Raw genomic sequence first — 17,726 nt, forward strand, 5'->3', positions numbered from 1 at the left:
TTGGGCTTCCAGACAGGTACAGGTATCAATTATTACTGGCATTTTGTTGACAAACTCTGCAATCTTCATCAAGGATTTACCCCTGATGAAGGTAGCAGAGTTTGTCATTGAAACATCAGTTAAAATTGATACCTGTACCCAGCTGGAAATTTGAGAAAAATTTATTTGTAAAAGTACCAAATCCTTTTATACTTACCGTAATTTCAGTTTTTCCTCTGAATTTATTTTTCATATATTTCATTGTACTGCTGCCGTAAAGTTAACAAATTTCACGACGTATGCTGGTGGGATATTAAACCTGATTCTGGTCCTGTATTATCATTGGGCCTTATATCTTGAATCTCCTTCCCAACAGGATCTGTGGGAGTTTCTTTACCATTTTCTCATGGGTAAATAAGGATAGGAAATGAATGCTGTCTTTGGCATAAGCATGCAGATCGCAAAAATATAAAATAAATCCAGCAGTGGGAAACACTGAAACAGTTCCACTAACACATATGTGGAGCTATATAGACTCTTTGGCCACTTTATTAGATACAGGAGCAGAACCTGTTGTGGTCTTCTGTTGCTGGAGCCCATCCGCATCAAGGTTTGACATGCTGTGCATTCAGAGACGCTGCTCTGCACACCACTGTTATAATGTGCAGTTACTTGAGTTACTGTCTACATATTGTGTATTCAGAGATGCTTTTCTGTACACTACTGTTGCAACGTGTGGATATTTGAGTTACTGTCAGCTTCCCGTCAGCTTGAACCAGTCTGGCCATTTGCCTCTAACCTCACACATTAACAAGGCGTTTTCGCTTGCAGAAGTGCCGCCTGCTCTAGTTTTTTTTTTACCACCAGGTTGTGCATGAAATCATCACCAGTTTCTGAGATTCTCAAAGCAGACCATCTGGTACCAACAATCAGTCCACAGGCAAAGTCAGCTAGATCGCAATTCTTCACCATTCTGATGTTTGGTCTGAACAACAACTGAATTTCCTGACCATGTCTGCATGCACTTATGCTGCTACGTGTTTGGCTGATTAGATATTTGCATTGTACTGGTGTACCTACTGAAGTGGCCACTGAGTGTACATGGAGCCATATAATGCAAGTCTTTGTTCTTGACTAGGATTCAGCTGAATTTGCAAAACTGTATGTATGTTGATGGGTAAATAGCGTATGGTAATGGAAGCCAACTAATCTCAGACTTATTAAAACTACATTCTTTCTGATAGCCTTGCATATATTTTGTCAGATACAGAGAGAGTATGTGTTGCCTAGTGGATAAGGCATTGGTCTAGTGATCTGCAGGTCACTGGTTCGAGCCTCAGCTGAGGCAGCGTGTTGTGTCCTTGAGCAAGGCTCTGCGATGCCAAGCTGCTTGGGTCCTAGTGCCCTTCCTTGGACAACATCGGTGGCGTAGAGAGGGGAGACTTGCAGCTTGGGCAACTGCCGGTCTCCCATACAACCCTGCCTAGGTCTGCGCCCAGGAAACCTTCCAAGGCGCAAATCCATGGTCTCACAAGACTAACAGATGCCTATACAGCCAGAGCTTAAATAATCATCAGTATTGGCGTAAGTTTTAAAACACACCCTGATAGATTTATAAAAGCAACAAAGACATATTTTTACATTCATTTTTTATTCTGGTTAGTTTTAATATTTTTCATAATAATTTTTGATATTTCTTTATTACAATACATAGATGTACATTATAAGGTATACCTCTTGTCTAAACCCCCAAACAACCACTTTGAGCTATAAAACAACACCTTTCCCCATACACATTAGCAGTCACGCGATAAACGGCTTATAGTCTATGAAAAATATCCTGTGTTGTCAAAAATGAAATGAGAAACAAAACAGGTGAAAGGAACTCATGTCATGAGGGTATAGATGTTAGAGTCTCCATCCCCTGGCCTGCTCTCATTAATCCATCATTTCTGCTGCTTCCTAACCCTAACAAGATTAGCCTTTTACTTGAACAGGAGGAATGGTTGTTGCAGCTTGCAATCCATTCTTTATAGCCCTATTCTGCTCATGTTTCAGTTCGTGACCATTAACCATCTAACTATTGGTGCAGTTAGGAATGTAGGGAAGAAGGTTGAAGCCAGTGGAAGCATTTAAGGCCTGACTATTTTGAAACTTCTAATCTTCCTCTGAAGGAGACAGAAAATTTATGTGAACGTGATGTTTATTCCTTTCCGTAGATGCTGCCTGACTAGCTGAGTTCCTTCAGCATTTTGTCTGTCTTGCTCTGGATTTGCAGCACCTGCAGAATCTCTTGTGTTTAAGATATGTGAAAGTGTGGGTAAGATACAGGAGTGTTTGCGTTGAAGCCTTAACCCTGCAGGGTCATGATCTGTGCAAAAAATTAGTAGCATTCTCATACTACTTGGGCTGAAAAGGGGTTCAGACAAAAAGGGGTGGTCACTGAAGGTCAATGTTAAGCAAGGATAGAACTGTACCTTTCTCTGATTAACTCGAATTGCCTCAGGCTGCACATTGGCCATGAAGTTCTGGAGAGTGGTTCTCCCCCAATGAAATGTAACTGCACTGAGCTGAGGGTGATAGAAAGATAAATCTCTACCAGGAAAGACTAAAGACCAGTCTACCATCCAACTTGGAGGTCAAAGGAAGACATGAAAGCTGGGTTGTTGTCAGCCACAGGCAGATAACAGGGCGGTGGAGGGGGGGGGGGGGGAACACAGAGGCTAGTTGGTTTAAATCAATGGTTGGCTACTATTCCATCTTACACTCCATACATCCTGAGACAAACAAATAGTGAAACCAGTTCACTGATAGGTACAAAGTGTACCCTTTTGCAAGTGACCCTCAAGCGCCAGTTGCCTGTCATCGCTTAGGTTATGATTGGAGGAAAGCAGCAAAGGAAGTTCTGAGACTTCTTGGGAATATGTTGTGCTTGGAAGTGCTGTCCTATGAGAAGATAACTCCACCAATGTGATCACCAAGGGTAGAGTACAATGCTCCCCTATTCCCAAAAACTGGTGCTCAGGTAATAATTGTTTCATAAATATTATATTCTTGTTTGCACTAAAGTAGAATAAAAAATTCTTTACATTAATCTACTGCAACTTGTGCTTTTTTTTTGATAAAATCAATTTGGAATTGCTTTTGCACCTTCAACACATTCTGTCCTTGTGTTGCAGTGCTTTGTGAAGATGGCCAGTGTATACCAACTACCAGACAGTGGCCTACCTCGGCTATTACTGGGACGTTAAATTGTGATATCAGAGTTAGTAGGCAAACAACATGAGGTCTGGACATGCTGGCTTTGGTCATTACACAAGGTCAAGTTTTGCATCTGAGCTCTCAATGAACTCATTGTATAGCTCAGAATACATCATCAACACTTGGCTTGACTTTACTGGAAGAGGCAGGAAAATAGGGTTGAGAGAGAAAATAAATCAGCCATGAATGAAATGTAGAGTTGGGTCAAATGGTCCAATTCTGCTCCTCTGTCTTATGGTAGCAGAACGACTTTTGTTAATTTAATTCTTGTGTTACAGCTTCTCACCTAATCCTCCTCCCACTTCACTTCCTTTCAACCTGATGTATACCCCAACACTTCCATCCTCACTTTCTCAACCATTAAACTCATTCCTACGCAAGTTCCCACATTTCCATACCTCATGTTTCCTGCCACTTCTGTCTGTCTTACACATTCTGTGCCTCAGTTTACATTCCCCCGCCTGTACTGCACCCTTAGGATTGGTAATGGTGTCTTCAATACCACTCTCCCTGATTCCACCCTTTAGCCACCCTGTCAAATTTGGAATGTGGAATAAATCTGCATTAATGAGCATGACCTTGAATTTCACTGCATAAAAACTAACATCCCCAACAACCATATGGAATAACATTCTCGCAAGACACCAAAGTACACCAAGTATATTACAGTGACTACTGAAAAGCCCTCTTTAACCATTAGCTCTGACTTCTGAAAACAGATCTATTCTTAGTGTCAGAGCCATTATACATAAACTTCCTGTTCCTTTTATTAAAAAATAAAACTTTTCTCTCATAAATAAAAACATAAAATGCTGGATATATACTCAGCTGGCCAGGCTGCATCTGTAGAGAGCGAGAAAGTAAGTTAACCTTTTAGTGTTCCTTTGTCTGTCCTGTTGAAAAGTCATTCACCTGAACTGTTCAATCTGTTTCTCTCTCCATAGATGCCACCTGATCCTCTGAGCTACTCCTGCATTTTCTGTTCTCTCTTCAGATTCCCAGCATCTGCACATTTTTTGCTTTGCAAACTTTTCTTTCGATCCAGCTAACAGTCTAATGCAATGAATGAATGAATGAAAGTGCGATGGAAGGTGAACTTCACTGATAATGCAAGGAATGGTGAAAGGTTAACTCTCCAATCAGTGATACTGCAATCATTCAAGCAGAGGAGTCCTTCACGCTGGAGATGGATCAATGTGAAGAATCACCTTGTCATGAATATTTTTTACATTCGAGATGTTACAAGAACCAGTACGGGAATAATCAAGTTAGTTTCAAGAGCCAGTAAGCACCAAACCAATGTGAAATCCACACCGAGAAAGGAGGCATTTGTACAATGTCTGATGCTTCAAAGCATAAGTGGATCAGAAAGAGAAGTTGGGATAGGTCTTGCTTCCCATTGTGTAATCCTGATCTTTGCCCACTTTCCTATCCTACCCTTTGATTCCCTCTGTCCTCAAACTTGATCCATTTTATCTTATGTATATTCAACATGTAAGGGTTTCTCTTTATCTCTAAGTGGGACAAGTCCTTATACCCAGGCTCTCATCTCCTCAGCTGGTATCCATCTCGTCAATCTCTCCCCCAGACTAGTATCTCATTTAGGTCCTCTCATTCTTCTGAACTCCAGTGAGTATTGACAATGCTACTTAGTCCCTTCTCCCGGGAAACAATAAACTCACTTGTCAACATGCCCATTACATGTGCAATTCCCCCAACGCTCGTCATCCCTCTGGACCTAGACTGGAACAATATTGCAGCTGCAGCAAGCTCAGACTGATGAGCTGATTCCCATTGCTTTTCCACATTGCTCTGTATTCAAACTCATTTAGCAGTGATGCTCAAATACAATGGTACATTTAATCCCACTCAGATCGTTAGTGAAAAGATTCTGCAATTATTTTGTTTTACTTTATTGAGATAGAGCACGGAATAGGCCCTTCCGGCCTTCAAACCGTGCCACCATGCAACCCCTAATTTAATCCTAGCCTAATCACGGGACAAGTTACAATGACCAATTAGCCTACCAACTGGTACTTCTTTGGACTGTGGGAGGAAACCGGAGCAGCCAGAGGAAACTCACACAGTCATGGGGAGAACGTACAAACTCCTTACAGGACCTAACTTTGGTTCTAGGGACCCACACTTATCATCTGAATCAGTAACACTGGTTGCCCTATTATCCCACGTCATACATTACTAGGAAGACTGAGGCAAAGTAAAGCTCTGAACTGCAACCTTTCTATTACGCCAGCAAAACGGAATTGGTGTGAAGGTCTGTTTTGCTTTACAGGTATGCGACTTTAATCCATTTAGAGAACTGCAACCTAGTCAACACCCTCAACCATACCCCAATATCAAGGATATCTTCAGTAGGTGAAGCCTCCACTAGGCAGCATCCGTCATTAAGGACCCCAGCACCCAGGGCATGCCCTCTTCTCATTGCATCCATCAGGAAGGAGGTACAGGAGATTTTAGGAATTTAGGATTTTAGCCTCTGCTGTCAGATTTCTGAATGGACAATGAACCCATGAACGCTACCTCATTATTTTTGCTTTCTTTTTGCATTACCTATTCAGTATTTTATATATATTTCTTATTGCAATTTATAGTATATTTTATATATTTCATTGCACTGCTGCCGCAAAAAAACAAGTTTCACGACAAATGTCAGTGATAATAAACTTGGCTTTGACTCAGTTACAATGGACAGAAGGTAGTATTCCAGTGCAATCTTTGCCCTCTTCTGAGCAACCACCTTGGCTGGCTGTCCTTTCTGGAGCCTCGCTGTAACCTTGGACAAAGTGTTAAGCAAGTCTTGAGCTGACTGTTCCATTGAAGAGGAGACTAACGTTTGAGAATTTGGACCTTCTCACCACCCAGAAGGGTGGTCTGCTGATTGCGGATTGCAGTTAAATAGGTAAGTGCCTTAAGAATTCTAGAAATAAATCCTGGTTGAAGCCACATTACTGATTGATGGTCAGTGAGACTAGCTAATTCAACTGCGTATACTGTCTCACAATGTATCTCATATCTACACACACTGGAACTTCCAACTGACAGGACTGCAAGTGCACATCAGGACCAGTGGCAGGAGCTCAGCCCCTTTAGGTTCCACCATAAACTTTTCATCTTTATACAGAGATATAACAAAATAAAACACATAAATACAGGGTAAAAGTTCAGTGGTATCCTGCAATGAGCCTCGATGTAACAATTACTTCAAATATCCAATGCCATATTCGATGAACCACTCAAGGAGCTCATCAGTAGCCAGGGCACTGCACTTGGTGCAAGTTCTGAAGAATGGAACTATTGTCCTAAGTTGCAATGCAAGCTGCCGGGCCATTGCCAAGAAGAATACGTCACATTGCACAGACGAGCAGCAGCTGTTCAAAAAGAATGGACTTGGCCATGTGGCTAGGTGGATTAGAGCTGGTTACATATTAACAGGTCCACATTCAGGCTGCTCCAGATTAGCTGCCAAAAAATATTAGACATAAAAGCAGAGCTGAAGGAGATTTTTTTTTTGTCTATCTCCAAAATTTTTGACAAAGATTTTTGCTCAGGTTTTCTACTAAGTTACAGCAGTGATACCAACTGGTCTGGGAGAGAAGAAAAGTCTGAGAAGGAAGTTCAATTTAAATTGGAGTACTCGTTCTTTGTGACTCTTCCTTGTGATCCACGATGGAGATGCCTTTGAGAGGTTCCAGATAATTACCATTTTGGAGCAATCGATGAGCTAACTTGGAGCTGCCCAACTTTGGTGAGAATGACATCAGACAAGCAAGTGAAGTACACTGCTGGTATCACATGGATCCTGGTCGGAGATGGACCACCAGAAGACCATTTGGAAGGTGGTCTCTGTTCCAATCTCCTGCAACCTTAATGATACCATTAAGGTTCTATGACTCTAAATGTGTTTAGCCATGTCTCCCCATAACCCCTAGCTCCTAATCCTCATTGCCACCAAACGGCAGGGTCCACAGGGAACAATAACCACCCCTCAGTGAGTGATGTTGGGTGCCTAGCCCTAGCCTCTCTTATATGGACTTCTTTGGCGTTAGAGCTGTGCTCAAGTGATCCCAGAATTGGCTTATTATCTTTAAGGGCCACCACTGGACAACCGCTACCCCTGTCAATTTCAACTGCCCCTTCCTGAAAGGAGAATGGAATTGCTAAAGCGCCTTTCCGGATTGCAGGTCATCCAAAGTAGAAAGTCCATTTTTGCAGACAGCAATGTCACACTTCAGTCTTAGTTGTGGGATAAGTAGCAGATGGGTATAGGGGAGAGCAGTCCTGCTCTTCAAGATGTCTCAGCCTGAGAGATCAGTTGGGGTTTAACACCTTGTTTGAAAAGTGTCACTTCCAAGAGTTCATCACTCAGGGAGCATTATGTAAAAATCCTCTGCTCAGGGCTCGGAACTCTAACATACAGCCTTTGAGTACGGATGCTCCCTGTGGACTTAAAGGCCAATACACCTCTTTTTAGTAGACATATTCACCCTTCAGTACAATGCACCCCATAATATTCCATTCTCTCTTCCTGTCAAGTTCAGGGGAAACTTGGATCCCACAACAGTTCCTTCTAAAAAGTCACTCCACATTATTAGAATTTCACACTGCACACGTTTAAAAATAAAATACTCCTTTCCAGACTTTCCTTTTCTTGAGGACTCAAGTTGGTCAAATTTAAAAAAAAACTTATTGCGTGAAGTACGACAAGAAACTCTTCGGTAAATACTGCATTCTCTGGAGGGACAGCCTTCACTGAATGTCAAGTTGCCCACTCAGTCCTTGTGTCTGAGTCTCAGCTGGTCCTCGATAAGACGTATTATCCCTCCATTCGTGCCAGCAGGTAGTGCTGTTAGAGCTCAGCCAGCCTTCAGTACGTTGACCTGTGACACTTGATGGCAGCGATAGCCTGAGCTGCAAAGGATCAGGATCAGCTTTATTCACTATATACATTTCCATGTGTTAGGAACTTGCTGTGGGCTGTTAGCACAACATGCGACAAAAAAATAACAACATTCAACTATTAGAATAAAGAATTACATTAAAAACTTACAAGTTAAAGTATGGATATGGAACAAAATGTGCATAAATACATCAATACCAGCATGTAGTTACAATGTAAACAGTGGTTTAAAGTGTCCACAGTGTAGTGCTGGGGGTAATAGACAGAGGGGGTGGGAGAGCGTGTTTAAAGTGGTTGATCAGATTAACCACCATGGGGAAGAAGGTATGGTTTCGTTTTAATAGCCCTATAGAGCTTTTCAGGAGGGAGCTTTTGGAAAAGGCAGGGTGGGTGGTGTCCACAAAGATTTTTTCTGCTCGCTACTAACTGGCTGGCAGATTTGATGTCTGCTGTGCATTGAGTTATGGGAGATAGGCTTTTAATCAAGGCTGTTTTTAATACTGTGATCAAGGAAAATAAATGAACATTTGCAATGAATGTATCACGTGATTTGTTATTAGAGATGTCACATAATCAGTAGAACTGGTCATCCTGAGAATGCAAGGTGTCAGTAGCTTGCATCATTCCATAATCAGGTAACTACAGTTAACACAAGTAAATTAAAAATGACAAATGTTTTCTTAAAAGTGCTTACTTCTTCAGACACACATTAAATGGCTTCCATCAGTGACCTGTGGTGGCAGTGATGAGAGGGGTGATGATGGTGGGGTTGATGGACTTGATGCGTCCGACGCTGGAACTAAATGGAATGAAAGGATGGAATAGATGAAGCAGACTTCATGACAAGATCCTCCTTATAGCACCCTTAATCCCATCTCCCTGCAACAGAGACCTGCCCTTCCATAGTGCTGCATTCTTCACCCCCCCTCCCATATTTCTGCAATCTTACCTGCTTCCTCCACAGTCGCAATTCCAAAGTTCAAAGTACATTTATTATCATAGTATGTATACATTATACAACCTTGAGACTCGTCTCCTTACAGGCAGCCACAAAACAAAGAAATCCAATCGGACCCATTTAAAAAAATACACCCAATGTGCAGAAAACAATTCGTGCGAACAATAAAAGTACGCAACTAACATTCAAAACTGAAGTTCACAAAAGTGAGACCACAGCCACAAAGCCAGTCATATCCAATCCAGAAGCCTGTTAGTTGCAGGCCTCAGCCTCAGTTCAGTGCAGAGACAAGTAAACCTCGCCAAGCAGCGAGCGGAACACTGGCCTATCCGTCACCTCCAGCCCCGACACAGTCACCTCCAGCCCCGACACCGTCACCTCCAGCCCCGGCACCGTCACCTCCAGCCCCGACACCGTCACCTCCAGCCCCGACACTCGGACTTTTTCAATCTCGCCCAGCGCTAAAGTCGGCCAAACATTGGGTCATTCCTCACTCTTGAGCCTGGGCCCTACCACGTCGATACACTCTTGGGCCCGGGACCCACTGCCTCAACTTGGACTGTAGCGGGCCTTTCCCATGCACAATTCCACAGAATCAAGTGTTGTAACCTGGACAGGGGTCCTTTGGCTCTCCAGATTCACGCTGCCCATTCAACTACGTGGTTTTGAACTAATCCTACCCTTGCCCATCTCTTCTTCACACATTCTCATCAATACACCCCAGCTACACACTGGGGGCAACTTCCAATGGCCAATTCACTTACCAGCTTGCATCTGTCTGAATGCTGAGGGAAATCAAAGCACACAGAGGAACCCTACAGTGACCAGGAAGAAAGTACAAACCCCACACACCTCCTCTTCTCCATTTTAAACTGCTGCCCTTCCACTTTGCCCTCTGGTTCTCTGGAGTACTGCATAGAGCTGCCTCACACCCACAGCTTGACCCCTCCTCTTCCAATCGATGACCATACGGCAATGGACCGGTCTCCCACTTCGACTGGTGCAACCTCTCTACTGGCCACACTCTGCACCGTTAACCTTTGGTCAGTGCTCTGTGCAGATTGACGGGTCAGACGCCTACACGCAATTCCTCCAGATCTCCAAAGTTAGTGATGAAGTACGATTAATGTGAGGATGTACCAGAGGAATGAAATGTTTCCGCTTTTAGTAAGGAATGTTGCCAGTAGGCCAACCCTAAACAGCCACTCAGTGTTCAGGGGATTCTGTTAAAATAGAACCTGAGCACATACATGATCTGCCTCCACTTTATTGCTCTCCCCCTGGCCCTGGATGGGGGATATTGGGCTCACTCCTTTACCATACCTGCTTCGAGGTTTTGCAAAACTTAAAGCACTGTAACAGACCAGTCAGCTTTATAGGGAAGAGCTTGCAGGTCGATGGCTTCATACTCATGATCGAATGAGGCTTGTGGGATGGTGTTTTACTTGAAGACCCGGGGAAATGGAATGCAGGACAGAATGAGGTCTCTGCAGGGAGGCTCTGTAAATATGCAAATCTAGAATGGACACCTCATTGAACCATACCATAGAACCATAGGACATTACAGCACAGAAACAGGCCTTTTGGCCCTTCTTGACTGTGCTGAACCATTTTTCTGCCTAGTCCCACTGACCTGCACCTGGCCCATATCCCTCCATACATCTCTCATCCATGTTCCTGTCCAAGTTTTCCTTAAATGTTAAAAGTGAGCCCGCATTTATAACTTCATCTGGCAGCTCATTCCACACTCCCACCACTCTCTGTGTGAAGAAGCCCCCCCTAATGTTCCCTTTAAACTTTTCCCTTTTCACCCTTAACCCATGTCCTCTGGTTTTTTTCTCCCCCAGCCTCAGTGGAAAAAGTCTGCTTGCATTCACTCTATCTATACCCATCATAATTTTATACACCTCTATCAAATCTCCCCTCATTCTTCGACACTCCAGGGAATAAAGTCCTAAACTATTCAACCTTTCTCTGTAACTCAGTTTCTCAAGTCCTGGCAACATCCTTGTAAAACTTCTCTGCACTCTTTCAACCTTATTAATATCCTTCCTGTAATTATGTGATCAAAACTGTACACAATACTCCAAAATTTGGCCTCATCAATGTCTTATACAACCTCACCATAACATACCAACTCTTATACTCAATACTTTGATTTATAAAGGCCAATGTGCCAAAAGCTCTCTTTACGACCCTATCTACCTGTGACCCCATTTTTAGAGAATTATGTATCTGTATTCCCAGCTCCCTCTGTCCTACTGCACTCCTCAGTGTCCTACCATTTACCTTGTATGTTCTATGTTGGTTTGTCCTTCCAAAGTGCAATACCTCACACATGTCTGTATTAAAGTCTATCTGCTATTTTTCAGCCCATTGTTCCAGCTGGTCCAGATCCCTCTGCAAGCTTTGAAAACCTTTCTCACTGTCCACTACACCTCCAATCTTTGTATCATCAGCAAATTTGCTGATCCAATTTACCACATTATCATCCAGATCATTGATATAGAAGACAAATAACAATGGACCCAGCACTGATCCCTGTGGCACTCCACTAGTCACACGCCTCCACTCAGAGAAGCAATCCTCCACTACCACTCTCTGACTTCTCCCATTGAGAAACCAATTTACTACCTCACCATGTATACCTAGCGACTGAATCTTCCTACTAAGTTCCCATGTGAGACCCTGTCAAAGGCCTTACTGAAGTCCATGTATACAACATCCACTACCTTCTCTTCATCCACTTTCCTGGTAACCTCCTCGAAAAACTCTAATAGATTTGTTAAACATGACCTACCACGCACAAAGCCATGTTGACTCTCCCTAATAAGACCCTGTCCATCCAAATACTTGTATCTCTTAGTACTCTTTCTAATAATTTACCTACTACAGACGTCAAACTTACCGGCCTATAATTTCCCGGATTACTTTTTGAACCTTTTTTAAACAACAGAACAATATGAGCTATCCTCCAATCCTCCGGCACCTCACCCGTAGATACCAACATTTTAAATATATCTGCCAGGGTCCCTGCAGTTTCAACACTAGTCTCCTTCAAGGTCCGAGGGAATACCTTGTCAGGTCCTGGGGATTTACCTACTCTGATCTGCCTCAAGACAGCAAGCACCTCCTCCTCTTCAATCTGTATAAGTTCCATGACCTCACTACTTGTTTGCTTCATTTCCATTGACTCCATGCCAGTTTCCTTAGTAAATACAGACACAAAAAAACCATTTAAGATCTCCCCCATTTCTTTTGGTTCCATACACAGCCAACCACTTTGATCTTCAAGAGGACCAATTTTATCCCTTACTATCCTTTTGCTCTTAATTTAACTGTAGAAGCTTTTTGGATTATCCTTCACCTTGACTGCCAAAGCTACCTCATGTCTTCTGTTAGACCTCCTGATTTCTTTAAGAACTTTTTTTGTACTTTTTATGCTCCTCCAGTACCTTATTTGCTCCCTGTTTCCTATATATGTCATACATTTCTCTCTTCTTCTTTATCAGAGTTCCAATACCCCTAGAGAACCAAGGTTCCTTATACTTATTCCACTGGCTGCCTTTCCAAGGCAGCAATAGAGGTAAATAGTGTCCCTGGGATGATGAGGGTGGGGAGGGGGATGTGCCAGTTTTCATGATGTGCTTATCTGTGTCCACAACTCTGCTGTTTCTTGCGGTAAAGGTTACTATACCAAACTGAGATGCATCCTGATCCGGATCTGAGATTCCCCGGGGAGGTAATGGCTAATAGGAGAGGGCATAATTTTAGGGTGATTGGAGGAAAATATAGGGGAGATATTAGAGGCGAGTTCTTTACACAGAGAATGGTGTGAATGTCAGACCCTAACATTTCTCAATGTACCCTCCCTACCCTCATCATCCCAGGGACACTATTTACCTCTATTGCTGCCCTGGAAAGGCAGCCAATAGAATTAAATTAGGCAGAATATACATGAGTCTAAACATACCACCAGGCTCAAGGATAGCTTCTATCCTGCTGTTACAAGATTATGGAACAGAACCCATGTATATTGAATAAGAACAACTGACCTCACAATCTACCTGATCATGGCCTTGCACCTATCATCTAGCAGCTCTGCACTTCCTCTGTAGCTGTCACACTATAGTTTCTCCCTGGAGTGGAGGAGGATGAGAGGTGACTTGATACATGCATACAGAGAGTGAACACCCAGCAACTTTTTCCCCAAGGAGGTAATGGCTAATAGGGGAGGGCGTATCTTCAGGGTGATTGGAGGAAAATACAGGGGAGATATCAGAGGCAAGTTCTTTACACAGAGAACGGTGGGTGTGTGGAACACCCTGTCAGAGGTGGTGGTAGAGGCAGATACATTAGGGACATTTAAAAGTTGAGAGACTCCTAGATAGGTACACAGATGAAAGGAGAATAGAGGGTGATCTGGGAGGGAAATGTTAGATTGGCCTTGGGGTAGAGTAAAACACCGTGGGCTGATGGGCCTATATTGTGCTGTACCATTCTATGTTCCGTATTGTTATTGCTTTTCCTCCGTTCTGTCTTGAGATAATGATGCTGTGAAATGATCCATGTGGATGGCATGCAAATGAACCTCAGTACACATGACAACAAACTAACAATAGTCCAATCCCCTCACCTTTACCTGATATGAGCCGGCTTCGTCTGGATGCCTCTGTAGCGAGAGCACATGAGATCTCAATCCTCTTCTCCTGTTCCTGCAGCTGAAGTTCGGGATCCATGTTACTGTCACTGAGCCCCTCCGTTAGTGGGACGATGTTCTGCAAACTAACAGGGACCAGCATTCAGGAGGACTATCCAATGCAGAGGAACCCCTCCTATGTGAATACCCAATTCCAGGAACAGGTCTTGGTCGCAAGAAACCACTTCACGGGATTTTTCTACTGTCCCTGGAACTCGCTGGGCTGCAGGACTCCATTTGGGACCAGCTTCAGAACCCACTCAGACTCTGTGAGTACCCACTCCTGCCATGCAGTTGCAAATAAACTAATCACATGATTCACACAACGAAGGTGAACCGGTTGCTGAAACTCCTCTTGGGTGGGGGGGGGGGTGCGGAAGGACGGGTTGGGGCAGCAAATTTTCTCACTTCACGAAGAGGAGATGAGGTCGTTTCTGCATGCACCACCTCAAAGAAGTTTCATTGGGATTGTGTGACTATGGGGGCATATCATTTGGAATTTGGAAGACAGGTCTTTTTACACCCAACCACAGTTACACCCAAGAACTGAAGACCAGAGTGGCTTGCTACTGGAATCTATGCATTTTGGTAGTAGTGCTTGTCAGATCATTTCAAAGGGCAACTATATATCTGCATTAGAATACAGAACAGGACAACACAGGAACAGGCCCTTTGGCCACAATGCCTAATTAAACTAAATTTCTTCTGCCTGTACATGACCTACATTTTGTGTGTCTATCTAACAGCTTCTTAAGCACAATTAACATACCTACTTCTACGACTAAGCATGAGAGTCTTTTCCAGGCTCGAGTGTGTAAAAAAAAACATGCCCTACACCATTCCCCCCCCCCCCCCGATCAACATTTCCCCTCTCACCTTAAATGCATGTCTTCCACTATTTGAAATTTCTATGGAGGGGGAAAGGCACTGACCTTTTATATATGCCTCTCACAATATACGCCTCTCACAATTTTGTGGTACTGCAGTCACAGACTGGCTATGATTGTACGATGAAGGAGTTCTTTCAACTGTGGGGCCAGCTGAGGTTACTAGCACCGAGACCCAGGTTGCTCCACAAATCCCTGCTCTGCTACCCAACTGTGTTTTATAGCTCTCGCATGGTGTCAGGGTACCTGGACTTTGCGATGAGGGTCTTGATTCGTTCCACTTTCTTCTGCTTCTCTTTGATCTCCTCTGGACTAAGAGGGAGCTCCGGTTCAAACTCAATGTAACGCTCTGGGATTAAGACTTTATCTGGCGTGGACAACTGAATGAGAGGCAAATAGAACAAGAACAGGGAAGAATTTACAACTTGGACACGTTGAATGCGACTTGCCTTTTGTGAAGCACAGTGACACAGAAATACCTCAAGAAATGAGTTAGGTCAGCACCGGGGAGATGAATATTTTTTGCACAACTAGTCTGTGCAGAACTATTATTTTGCCTAGTTCCATCAATCCACACCCAGACTATAGCCCTCCATTCCCCTTTCATCCATGTACTTATCCAAACTCCTCTTAAATATTGAAATTGAACTTGCATCCACTACTTCCACTGGCAGCTCGTTCCACACTTTCACCACTCTCTGAGTGAAGAAATTCCCCCTCAGGTTCCCATTAAATATCTCAACCTTTCACCCTTAATCCATCACCTCTGGTTCTAGTCTCCCATCCCCACAATGGAAAAAGCTTGCTTGCATTTACCCTTTCTATACCCCTCATAATTTTGTACACTTGTTTGGGCTTTCAAATTGTTTACTTGGAGACTGGGTGTCTTGCCTCAAAAGCACACTTCCTCGCCTTCTCAAACGTCCCTGTACCACGCACCACTTCGACCTTCCAAGGAAAGCTCGATGAGGATGTCAGGTCCTAACCTTTGTAAATGTGACTCAGTAGAGAGCTGTGGACTGACGGTGGAAGTGTAATGTGTGATAAACAATGAATAGTCACAAACTCTGCCACAAAGAAGCAAAACTCTGCAGCTGGTGAAAATCCAAATCAAAAAATGGAAATTCAGCCACCAGAGGGCAGTCTCTGTGGAGACAGCAACTGAGTTAATCCTGACAGCATGATCCCATGTGATCTCATGAGCTTGAGTCCGAGCAATTTCATTAACACATAGTGAACAGCAGGAAGGAAAAGGTCCATACCATCCTCCACCCAAGCTTCTTCCAGACACTACACCATTTAAGTTTTTCCATCTTTTCTAACTTAGACCATAACACCATAAGGTATAGGAGCAGATTAGGCCATTTGGCTAATCACATCTCATCCACCATTTCATCATGGCTGATCTACTTTTCCTCCCAGCCCCAATCTCCTGTCCCTTCACGCCCTGATTAATGAAGAATCTAACAACCTCTGCCTTAAATATACCCAATGACTTGGCCTCCACAACTGCCTGTGGCAATGAATTCCACAGATTCCTCACCTCCATTCTAAAAGGACACCCCTTTATTCTGAGGCTGTGTCCTGTGGTCTTAGACCACAGGAAACATCCACTCCACATCCACTCTGTTAAGGCCTTTCAACATTTGATAGGTTTCAATGAGGTCCTGTGCGCCATCAAACTTGCCCTATAAATTCATTTCCCCAATTAGCCTTAACTGCCCTACGATTGTGAGCGTATAATCATTAATAGTCATTGAAGTAAGTCTGTGATGAAGAAGCACCAATACAACTGTGTACCTCCAGCTATTCCTCAGGCACAGCACATACCCAAGTTCTCACTGCCCTAACACCAATATTGCCTTCTAACCACCGCCCCAGGTCACAGACCTCCTTGTTAATGTCCAAAGAGTAGTGCTCTGGCTCCAGGTCCATTCTTCTCAGTCGTGCGATCTCCTCCCTTGGAGTCTCGTGGTATTTGCCCGTAAAGTCCTCCCGGACAGCTGCCTCCAGCTGAGAGATATCAATCTCCGTGGTCTTACGGCGGGGAACCTGGCCATGGGGAGGGAAAGGGGTTGGGGAGAATCGCAAAAAGAAGATTTCTATCCCATGAAAACCAAAGGTTTTCCCACAAAAACTTTCATTACTTTAAGCTAAATAATTGAGTCACAGTATCACACCCTGACCATATTGATCCTTAAGTATTTATCTATAATAATTGCCTTTACCAGCACTGGGTTTGTAACTTTCTATGCCTTGGTAATTTAAGTGCCTGTCTAGACACTTTTTTAATGGTTGTGAAGAGTCTTTGCCTCTACTAATCATGCAGGCAGAGCACCCACTGGGTGAAAAGAAAGTCCTTCCTGTGATCTCCTTAAACCTTTAACCTTAAACCTACTGTACTATCAACTTCCAGACAACTCTGGTATGGATGTTTTCTGCTGCACACATTTTTTTAATTCATTGAAATTAAACTCCTCAGCTGATTCAGAGTCCAAATGCCTGTCCAGCTGGGTTATTAAAATATTTTAATTGTATCTGCCTCCACCACACCCTCACACAGAACCCCATCCATCCTTGCCACATTGAGCACACGCAGTGTGGAAAAACTTGCCTCCTCGTATATCCTTTAAATTTCTCCACTTTGAATTAAATCTGAACCCTTGAATTATATTGATATTGGTTCACTATTGTCACATGCACCAAGAAAGAATGAAAAGCTTGTATTGCATACTGTTCATACAGATCAAATCTTGACCTGGAGCACTGAGTAGAACAAGGTAAAACAAGAACAATGCAGTGTAACAGCTACAGATGACGTGCAGTGCAAGTACACAATAAAGTTTGAGATCATAACGATGCAGACTGTAGGGCGAAGAGGCCATCTTGTTGTACTAGGGCAGGGGTTGGCAACGTTTACCACTGAAAGAGCCAATATGGACCCATTTCCCACAGAAAAGAATACACTGGGAGCCACAAAACCCATTTGACATTTAAAATGAAATAACACTGCATACAACGTTT

General features: G+C 43.4%; 1 protein-coding gene across 28 annotated transcripts in view; it reads right to left on the reverse strand.

Moving 5' to 3' along the window:
* Positions 1–2,066: 2,066 nt before the first annotated feature.
* Positions 2,067–17,726, reverse strand: part of plekha6 (pleckstrin homology domain containing, family A member 6) — a 347,966-nt gene continuing 332,306 nt past the window's right edge. For 23 of the 28 annotated variants that reach the window (XM_059950203.1, XM_059950184.1, XM_059950180.1 and 20 more), the window contains 5 exons: positions 16,593–16,754; positions 14,949–15,082; positions 13,753–13,901; positions 8,853–8,957; positions 2,067–8,235 (listed from right to left, as the gene is read on the reverse strand). In XM_059950203.1, the coding sequence (XP_059806186.1) occupies positions 8,857–8,957; positions 13,753–13,901; positions 14,949–15,082; positions 16,593–16,754 (546 nt within the window). In that variant the 3' untranslated portion in view covers positions 2,067–8,235; positions 8,853–8,856. The remainder of the gene's footprint in view (positions 8,236–8,852; positions 8,958–13,752; positions 13,902–14,948; positions 15,083–16,592; positions 16,755–17,726) is intronic. The other 5 variants (XM_059950185.1, XM_059950181.1, XM_059950207.1 and 2 more) reach the window with 3 other exon arrangements.

Source organism: Hypanus sabinus, chromosome 25 (genome assembly GCF_030144855.1).
Source record: "Hypanus sabinus isolate sHypSab1 chromosome 25, sHypSab1.hap1, whole genome shotgun sequence".
NCBI lineage: Eukaryota > Metazoa > Chordata > Chondrichthyes > Myliobatiformes > Dasyatidae > Hypanus > Hypanus sabinus.